General features: G+C 46.7%; 1 protein-coding gene across 1 annotated transcript; it reads right to left on the bottom strand.

Moving 5' to 3' along the window:
• Positions 1-4942: 4942 nt before the first annotated feature.
• LOC104156992 (uncharacterized protein C20orf24 homolog) lies at positions 4943-8382 on the bottom strand (the record flags this gene model as incomplete). Its single annotated transcript, XM_009710495.1, is given in 3 exon segments — positions 4943-5366; positions 6021-6150; positions 8181-8382. Coding segments are annotated over 3 exon segments (374 nt in total), but the record flags the coding sequence as incomplete, so codon positions are not given.
• Between the last annotated feature and the right edge of the window lie 1721 nt (positions 8383-10103).

Here is a 10103-nt window from a genome sequence, read left to right as displayed (position 1 = left end):
AGAAGGGCCGGTCTCATCTGGGCTCCAGCCGGGTGAAGCTCTGCAGGTCTGCGCTCGCCCTTGTCCCCTGCTCCACACGCTGGGTCACAGCCAGTTGAAGGGACGGGAGGAGGGATCAGCCCTGGCCTCCCTCAGGCCCAGCGGCATGTGCTTTCCGGGCCAAGCCTCCAGGGTAGCGGGATCGATTATTTTAGTCCAGTCTCCAAGAGGCTAGAAGAGTTTTCCAAGGGATGTGCACATATTCTCTGTCATTGCTTATTCAAGCCAACCTCTAGCAGGGAGGCTCACATGCCTGCTATGTCACCCATTACCACAGTGGCAAGGGTGGTCCAGCACCCAATGGGACACCATCAGCAAGATACACCGTGACATTGCTACAGAGCAGCCCCATGTGTGCTCTCTCACAGCGGGCTTGGGCTTCCAACGTGGACCTCTCGTGTATGGTTGGCTGGAGATCAGACCTGAGGATTGTGGTCCTCCCTACAGCACAACAGGTTTGGGTTGCTGTTGCAGGTGGAGCTGGCCAGGCTCAGCCCTGGCACCAGCAGCTCTCACTGCTCCTGGCTGTAGCAGCACTGGCATGTGTGTCAGGACAGGCTGAGGCTGCCAGGTAGCACAGCCGGCCAGCGTGGAGCCAGGTGGGTGCAGGCAGAGCCCAAACTGGGGCCATGGAACCAGCCGTGCCTGGGGCAAAGCTGAGCTATCGTTACCAACAGCTCCCATTTGGCAGAGTTTTGATTGAAACACATACAGCAGGGGAGGCCTGGCTTGCATAGACATTTCTGAAATCAAACTGGCTGAAACATTTCATTTTTGCCCCCTACACTTCTTTCAGAGGTTGACCTAAAATACAGCAGTGAAACAACTGGAAGATGGAAGAGGCTGTTTCATTCTGGGTGGAACAAAATGCTTCAGGTTTGTGCAAATTACTTCCCCCCTCAACGACACCAGCCTCTCCCTCTCAGCCTGGCACACGCACTTGGCTGTTCAGCTGCCAGATCTGAAAAATCCATCCTCTGCCCTGATCTATCCTGGACATCTGTTGTTTTGGGAGATGTAGCGTGTTGAGCGCTGGGCTGTTTGGCCCTGGGGAAGTCACCTGGGAGGGATGTGTCCTACTTTCTCATCCTCCAACAAGCCAGCTAATGCCCCCTGCTCTTTCCTGCGTGAACAGCTCCACTAGCTCACTCAACGCTCCTTTACACAGGGAGATGTAAACCTTCTTTTGCTGTGGCAGTGGCAAGGTTTTGCTAGTGCCCTCCAGGAGCCTAGGCATAATGGGCACTGCCAGTTATTAACTAAATACTTGTGGGAGGATAGTTTGGCTTCTGCAAGCCGGTCTCAGACTGTTCCTTTTTCAGACTTCTCTCCAGCCTTCCCATCCCCAGCAGCTGGAGGTGATCCCTTCCCCACCAAAACAGCTCCTCCAAGGCCAGGAGCTTTGCGCACATTGCCTTCTCCTCCACTCATTTGCCTGGCAGAGTATTAACAGACATCCTTGAAATGAAACACCCTAAGAAGTGTGGGCAGGAACACTACTGTCCCAGAAGGTCTCAGCAAACACTATCCCCAGTTGTCAGATATATGTGTGACTTAACAGTGCTTGAAGACAAAAGTTCTACTTCCTGCTTCTTGGGTTTTTGAGACCCTGCTTGCACTGGACCAACCCAGCCTCTACTACTCTTATGTTTCTGACAAACCAAAACCAATCAGCCCTGCTACCTGCAGGCAGCTGAATCCCAGCAACGGTGAGCACAGCCTTTGCAAGCTTGGAAATCAAGCTGGGGGAATGCAGAGATGATGACACCTCCATGGAGGGGTCAGAGGCTCCTCAGTGGCGTGCTCCCAGCCCCAACAAGCACCACTCGCTTTATGGACATCCCAAGCACGGTTAAAGACAAGTGACATCAGCAACATTCCCTTGCTGGACCAAAACCACAGTTAACAAATTTACATCATGCTGCTCAGCCATCCCCCCCTGCAGAGCGAGCTACCCTGCAGCGGGCAGCAGCTCTTTTAGCTGGGGTCTGACAACTGATGTTGCCAAGACACAAGATGCCCACCCACACAGCCGCCTCCCAACATCTGTTAGCACATCTTTGCACCCACACTGTTTTTCCCTTTAACACCAAAAATAACTTGCATTAAAGTTTTAACAGATATTACCTTGAAGCCCAAGAAAGACCACAAGAAACGTCTCTGCCAGTTCCACACCAGAACACGCTTGGCTCCTCTCTTCACAGTGAGTTTAGGCCAGGGAATCTCTTCATTCTCCTTCCTGCCAGGGACTGGCTGCTTTTTGCTGAAAGCCAAAGTGATATTCCTCCAGGTCTGCAGCTAGCAGTGAGCTTCACAGAGCCTGCAGGCAGTACAGCCTCTTCTCTGCACCGTCATGTAGACCCCATAAGGATGCAGCCTCCTGGTGGAACCATATCCTGACAGCTGTGACTCCCACAGCTCAGCTCTGCAGCACAGGAAAGAACTTTTTCTACCTGAGTTGCTGCTCCATGGTAGCACAGACCCCCACCAGCCATTGGTTTAGTCCCCTGCCCTTCAAGGAGAGGAGACTGCAGAGCAAGCATGCTTATTGTGCCAATACCAAAACTGCTGAGGACAGAGGTGCAGCCCAAGCCCATTACTCCAGTGCAGCCCCTACCCCTGTCAGCTGCTGCTCTTCTGTCCTCCTAGCACTCAACTTCATGCTCCCTGCTAGACCATCCCTGTGTCCATCTCTCAAGTCTCTGCAAAAAACCCTTGGTTTTACAGTGCTCATCATTGCAAGATGCTCAGCTCCATTCTACAGGCTGCCACACCCACTTGAGCTTCTTAAAATTAACCTCATCTCTTCAGGGGCAGACACCATAGCTTTTCTCTTCGTGATGAGGACTGGGGATACCTGCTTCTAGCCACTGAGGCGCCCCTTAAACCAGAAAACTCAAGAGATTAAAAGCTTGCGGCTGAGCAACTGCACACACTAACTTGTTTACCAGGAGCCTTGAGGAAATCCAAAGACCAATGTCTCTTCCGCATGGTTGTGATCCTCCTCAACAGATGATCCTCTTCAACTCAGGTTCTGCCTCAGCTTCCAGCCACTAGAAACGTAGAGAACTGCAGAGAACTGCAAAGACCAAGAAACTCAGCTGGCAGGACTGCAGGCAAGCAAGGAATAAAGCAAAGGGGCAGGTAAACAACTCTCCAGCTCTGCACATTTTACAGCAGTGCTTGAAGTCCTGCTCTGGAATGGACTCGGATGCTCTGGAACGCAGCAGTGGCTCTGCCATAATTGTGTGTAATGGGGCAGGGACAGCTGCTGAAGGAGCAGACCAGCTTACATAGAGGCAACACTTGGCTTAACCTGCTTAATCACCTGTCACCCGTCAAAGCATGGATCTAAGCATTAGCTATTACTTCCACTACAAATGCTTCTGGCCCCTTCTAGAAGGGCAGGACTCAATTCTGCAGCACAAGAGACCTGAGAATCCCAAATAGCCATTGGCTTAGACATTCACCCAAAATCAAACTCTTAAAGGAATCCCACACTCCCACCATTTTACAAAACTTCAAAGACCAGAGGATATAGAAGCTGCACAGTGGATTATCCAGGCGACATTTATTAGAGCATTTCAAGTATACAATGATTTTACTGATGGCTGTGAGCAGCTAAGGTGCAAACAGATGCCAGTAGGAAAGGGTGAGCTAAAACTAGCAGGCTATGCAATTCTTCTGGGAAATTAATGCTTTCAGCTGAAAGAAGAGGAAAACAAAGTATCAGACTAAAAGACTGAGCAAGTTTGGGGATGGAGAGGAGAAAATATAGAAGTTTTTATTTGCAATCACTTACTTAAATTGGCAACTCATGAGTAGCAGAAGCTCTCTGCTATTGCACTCTTCCTTTGGCATCCCAAGGGCCTAAAATAGCCAGGTGTGTTTTTTCCACCAAGAACAGACAGCATTTTCCCTGGTAAGAATGGAGGCCTGCACTGGTGGGCAATTCTGGAGCTCTAGCTCAGCACCTGGAGATTTAGATCCCTGGCTTTGTATACTCACATCTGAGAATCAGACTGTGGGACTTCCATCAGCAAGGAAGCAATGCAGACTTTCAGCAAGAGCACACTAAAACTATCAACTCCTCACTATAAGGCAGCTTTAGGTCAGGACTCTTTTTGGGTGCCTGAGCTGTTGTTTAGAAAAGCAAGGACCACATGGCAACAAGACTACAAGGTCCTCTGACGACAACAAGGACTGTGCCTGTTTCCCAAGAACTATTTCTGAAAGACACGTCCTTAAAAATATCTTAAAGCAGAAACTCTCCCATTGATGCCCAAAAAGGGCATGACTAGGGAGGAACTGAGCTACAAAGTGATCAACTCATAAAAAGCACCTCACAAACCAGAGGCTATATACTCTGCCTGATTTGCAAGCTAGTAATTCTGCATTTAAGATAATAGCTGCCTCGATTGTGTCTTAGTCTCCTGCATTTATTAACAAGGAGCAGTTGAATTCAAGAGCTTAAAAAAAAAAAAAAGAGAACTTAAATGCTTAACATTTAAAAGGGTATCTCCAGAATGACTGTTCTTCAAGATACTAAGCTCTGAGGTATGCAATGGCAACTTAGTAGTCAGGCTAGCGGAATGCAGTGGAGTTTCTAAGCCTCCTGAATACACCTTCGTTAACTAAATGAATCACAATTCTTTCCAGCAAAATTGCTTAAAAATTTGTCTTCAGCAAAGACCATTTAAAAATTCTGGTCAACAACCGATTTGCAAGTAAACCAAAAAGTATTAGAAATGGTAACAACACAGTCTGTTTAATCAAATCAGATCTGATTACTACAAAAACATGCTAAGGACAGCCACTCAACTCATCCTGGATGCTGCAATGCCTTCCTCCCACGTACCCTACAACTGCTTTTTAAAAACTGTTTGTCTAAAGGACAACAATGGAAGACAAGTCAGGATTTAATGACAGATTTCAAACAGAAGGGCATACATACATTAAATTAACAGATTCAACCTTCAGCACACAGGAGTTTGATAGAGTTACTGCCTAGAGTCACAGAAAGTTCCAAATGTGAACAGTCTTGAACCACTTCCAAATATTCCAATGGCTTTTTAATAGTTCCAACAATTAATGGGTATATAAAATGGAGGTGGACTTCTCCAGCAGAAGAGTTGGGGCTCTTCCAGGCTCATCAGACCGCTGGTACAGAAGGGAGTTGATTTGACTTCCCCCACCTTCCCACCAGTCCACTAGAGACTACGACTTATTAAAACCTTCTCGATTTACTGACGACTGATTTAACAGGCAAAAAGCTGCAGACAGTGTCAATCATAGTGGATGGCAGTATAGAAGATTATCCAAACAACCTGTGGAGAGGAAAGGAGGTGAAGGTTATTTTGATGCCTCTGGAGAGGGTTCTGACAGAAAACAAGCCTCACGCCTTGCTCTCAATAGAGGATGGGGACTGAATTCAACTTTGAGATTGTCTCAGAGTGATGTTAGGATCACCATGCACCACAAACAGTAGCATTCAACTTGCTTGCCTTCTGGAGTGACTAGTCTCTCCACATTAAAATCCCACCACAGTGCCCCTAGTGATTTGGGAACACCACCAAATCAAGTGCTGAGTGTATTCCAAGACTTGGGGGAGGGGAGTAAAGGCAAAACAAAGACACCCAAAACAGCAGTTTGGGTGCAAGTAGCTCTAGATGAAACTTCACCAGGATATATGGGACAGATGATGGGAAGACATAAAAGTTAAGTGGTAGATGCAAAAGTACAGCTGCCTGTTCCTACATCCTTTCCTACAGAGGAATTGCAGGCATTAATACTGTATTTTGTAACCAGTAGCCATCAGATTTGAGGATTTTTTTTCCCAATCAACTCCACTTATTAGATGACGTTAACACATCTCTCTTCTATCCGCGCACCACCTCACCTGCTTTTTGTCCAGGTCTTTTCTCTCAGAAAGTGTACCAACACAATTCACTAATTAACTTAAAGAAAGCAACAGGCCTTACCAGAAACAGTGCAAAAGATGTCATGAATCCTTCCTTTGTTAGCTCCCATGTCCCGCCATACTCCTCCTCATCTATCTGCTGGAAGCTACTGAAGTAGAGGTACAGAACACCAGCATTAATCAAGCAGAATCTGGAAGAAAGAGATTAGGAACTATCATTTCAGTGATACAGGGTGCAGGTATCCAACATGCCATACTGCAACATAGCAATGAGACGTCTTTCATCCACAGCAGAGGAACACTGTTCCTGCAACGTTTCCCAGGCAGTGCAGTCACTTCCTTAAAAAAGCACCTCCAGGTCAGCTTGCCATAGCATGCTAGGTTCGGATAAAGTTCACCTCACAAGGCACAACCTACTCCTAGTAAGGCTCAACAGACAGTAGTCAAAAGCTGGAAGTATCAGCAGATCTGCAAACCCTGCAAGTTTTCCTACCCTGCAGATCAGCAGCAGTTCTGCTCCCACACAGAATCCAAATTCCTTGTGTGTGCTACTTGATTTTGAGGCTGCTAAGAGGGAAGCCTGTTAGCCTCTGTGCTCAGTGTTAGATCCCTGTTACCGTCGCATGACCAAACGTAGTGATGTAGATGTGAGAGCCAGAGAAGACTCAACAGCACTCTCAGAGCCATAGCACTGGGGTTCCACTTGAGACAACTCTCAGTCTGTGCCAACGGTTACGTTGCAACGGAGAGAAAAAACGTGACCTCCTGTTTGTCCTTAGACACGTTTGGCTTTACACCACCCCAACTTAGGGCTGGGGCAACGTGGGAAGTCACAGGCACATTTCCTGGAAAGAAAGCTGTGTAGGAAGGGCAATATGGGAAGACATACTCACAAATTTAGTAACTGGCAGCAAGCTGTGAGCAGCTGTGCGACTGCATACCACAGAGAAAACACGCACACAGTTCTAGCAGCTTTTAGTTTTTCCACTAGTACACCACATCACTTTAGTACACCATATCACTTTTTTTTCTTATTAACATTTAGCACAGGAATTGGCTTAGGTGCCTGAAGGTGCCTTGTGAATTAATGGATGACTAAGAACAATGCTTCTCAGCTACTCCACATCTGTTACTGGGAGCAATTTAGATTTACCTGTTTGCATGTAGCTATTGAGTTCCTCTTGGAGCATCACTGCTTTACAGCCCCTTTTCCCTAAATTTCACTTTTTTTTTTTTTTAAGAGACACTGGCTGCTACTCGCTCCACTTTCTTGCCACAGCCAGGACACTCAGGAGGAGGAACAAGATGACAAGTCAATTTCGCCTAATAAAAGCTGTGAGGTTGTGAGTTTGACTAGGAGACCTTGACTAGGCAGAGACATTTGCAGAGCCTCCCCAGAACAGACACAGCATCTTCCCACACCCAGTGTTCAGAGACCAGGGCTGTGTTTCCCATCTCTGGTGTCCTTCCAGAGACTTTCAGGCACATGCCAGGGCCAAACAAATTTTCATTTCATAACTCAGAGTGCTCACTGCAGCCTCTGGACCCTTGCTGGAAGGTGACCGGAATCCCATATCTCAGTGGGGATCCAGTGCATACATACCCTTCTAGGTGCTGCCTTCCCCCAGCACCATGGCTGAAAGAACTGCTTCAGCAAGCTGGGACTGCTGCAGGAGCACTGCCAATGGTGCCACTTTGCCTGCTTGTCACCTGTGGTCTTTGGTGTTCTGAAGAAACCTTTTATTTTTCAAAGGGAAGCTGCCTCTCTTGTCTATTAACAGACCCTCCTCTCTGAAGAGGGCTCCTGACTCAAAAAGAAGGACTGTCACCCCTTCTTCTCTATGGGCCTTATCTCTTAGGTGGCCACACCAGGCACCATACTCACAGCTCTTATTCACACATGCAGGAACAGGACACTTCATAAGTCAATTGAACCTCTCGTTCCCTCCTTCTACCCTTGCCCCCTTTAATGATAATAAAATAAATAATAATTTTAAAAAGCATTAATCAGGCTGAGGAGAGAATGAGGCTGATGAAGACATGTTATGATTTGTATGAATTTCATGACAAATTAACAGTCCAGAATGCAACACAGGCTTTAAGATGCACAGCAGAGACTGCATTTGGCCAGCCCATTGTTTATAGCACAACTTTAAACCAGGCACCAAGTAAAGTCCAAATGTGGGAAAGTGCATGAGACAGAAAAGGAAATAAGCCTTACACTGCTATTCCCACAAATCCCTTCAGTGGAACTACTCCCCAGATGATTCCCAAAATAACTGCAATGATCTGCCGGAACCAGTAGATCACATCTAAAAACTCGTCCTGAGGAGATAAAACACAAGAAAGATTTTGGCATTTACTATGTTTCCTTTTTGTAAAGCATCATACAATTAACAGGTGAAAATTTAACACACTGAACACTTAGTTTTCCATTCAAAGTGTAAGATACTGTACTCGGAGCAGATGAAAGCAGCTTATGGTGTGATGCATCCTGGACTTAGCTCTGCTTCCAAATCAAATACATGGCTTTGTCCTCCAATGAGCTAACTGCAGAGGCAAACAAGTATCTAGTCCCCTTGTTTACTAAAGATTCAATTCTGTAAAAATTCACTGGAATAAAAGCTTAAAGAACTGTTTATGCTTTAAGACTGTTATAAGCCACTCTAAGTGACCCAGGCCCTCCCCTACCCAGAAACAAGTGCTACCAGTAGCCAGAACTCACGCCGACTCTAAACTGCAAACCGTATCTCACACGCACTACAAGTGCATCTGCATTCTTTCAGAGCAGCAGTGAAGTGGTCATTCCTGTTCGTCCGTAGGGCTGATACAACTGTAAGTATTGCAGCTGGACAATGCTGACTCAAGCTTTAAATAAAATTCACTTCTGCTCACATCTTTTTTTCTAGCCTCCCCAAGGATGGGATTGCCCCAGCATACCCCCAAACACCAATGGCCTTCATGATTTTACTGTAGGATGTGCAAAGTTGTTTGCCTCCAGGAGGAAGACTAGAATCCACGTCAGATGTGGTCGTTTTTCTTAGTCACTACATTTCTCAGTCATTTTAGCCTTCAGTTCACATCCTATTGCATCAAAACATTGGCACAGCTCGTCATTGCTCCTCTTGCTAACTCTGAAATTCCTGCCCGATTTGTCAGAGGGGGATGAGGTAGAGTACAGGAGAGCCCCACCAGTTCTGTGCGCAACAGCAACTGATAAGAAAAAAGCAACATAGATTCATGTCTGTCCCCCAAGGAAAAGCAGAGCAGTGTCCACACCTTCTGTGCAATGAAAGGCAAAGCCAGCAAACCAGGGAGTGGACATCCTGCTCCATCCACGTGGCCGTGTGCCCAGGCCATGCTAGGGATATGGCAGGACCTGGGATGCTGCAGGAGCTCAGAGCACCTTGTGGATGTACTGCAGGGGGGCAGCAGCAGGAAGAGGCACTGACCAGGAGCATTACAGCATACGGGTGATACACACAGGAAAAAAGGCTTCACTAGCGCTAAAAACACCGGGAAGTCTGCAGCTGACATGTTTTCACTCACACTTGGAAGGTGCTGACAAACACAAGCAAAACATGCAAGTTGAACACACACATGAAATTTTATAGAAACCAAATCTCTTTTTGCACATGAGACAGTGACGCTAGGAATGGCAAAGCAGACGGCAAACGGCTAAACAACTGCCATGACGTCACTTTTCTGTGAGAGCATACCCATGCTATGACACTGTAACAGAGAAACTCTCACAAGCCTGTTCCTGCTGCTGCCCCTTCCCTTCAGACCTGATAGAGCAGCTGGATTTGCAAATATGTTTTTCCCCAAACTTCTTAAAGTAGCTTATATTTCTAGTTTTCTTTTTAATTACGCAAAGTAAATTTCTATTTAATCCTAGAAGAGTTTAATCCGAAAGCCAAATTTAACTCAGGCATCTTAATATAAATGCAGTTTATGTTTTCTTTGGCTCCACGCCCAAGTAGCAGAGAAGAGTCTGCTGTAGGCTCCAGTACAGCAGACATGCCACATCTGCCTTCAGGAAGTACTTGGAAGGCAAGTTCTCTGGGTAAGAAAGGACACAAAACCATTGCACACCGGTTGTCCAGTGTGGAAGGTACAGCTGGATTTGAAGAGTGCCAGGTTT

Source organism: Cariama cristata, unplaced genomic scaffold (genome assembly GCF_000690535.1).
Source record: "Cariama cristata isolate BGI_N322 unplaced genomic scaffold, ASM69053v1 scaffold33021, whole genome shotgun sequence".
In the NCBI taxonomy this organism is placed as follows: domain Eukaryota; kingdom Metazoa; phylum Chordata; class Aves; order Cariamiformes; family Cariamidae; genus Cariama; species Cariama cristata.
This window is presented reverse-complemented; position numbering and strand designations above follow the sequence as displayed.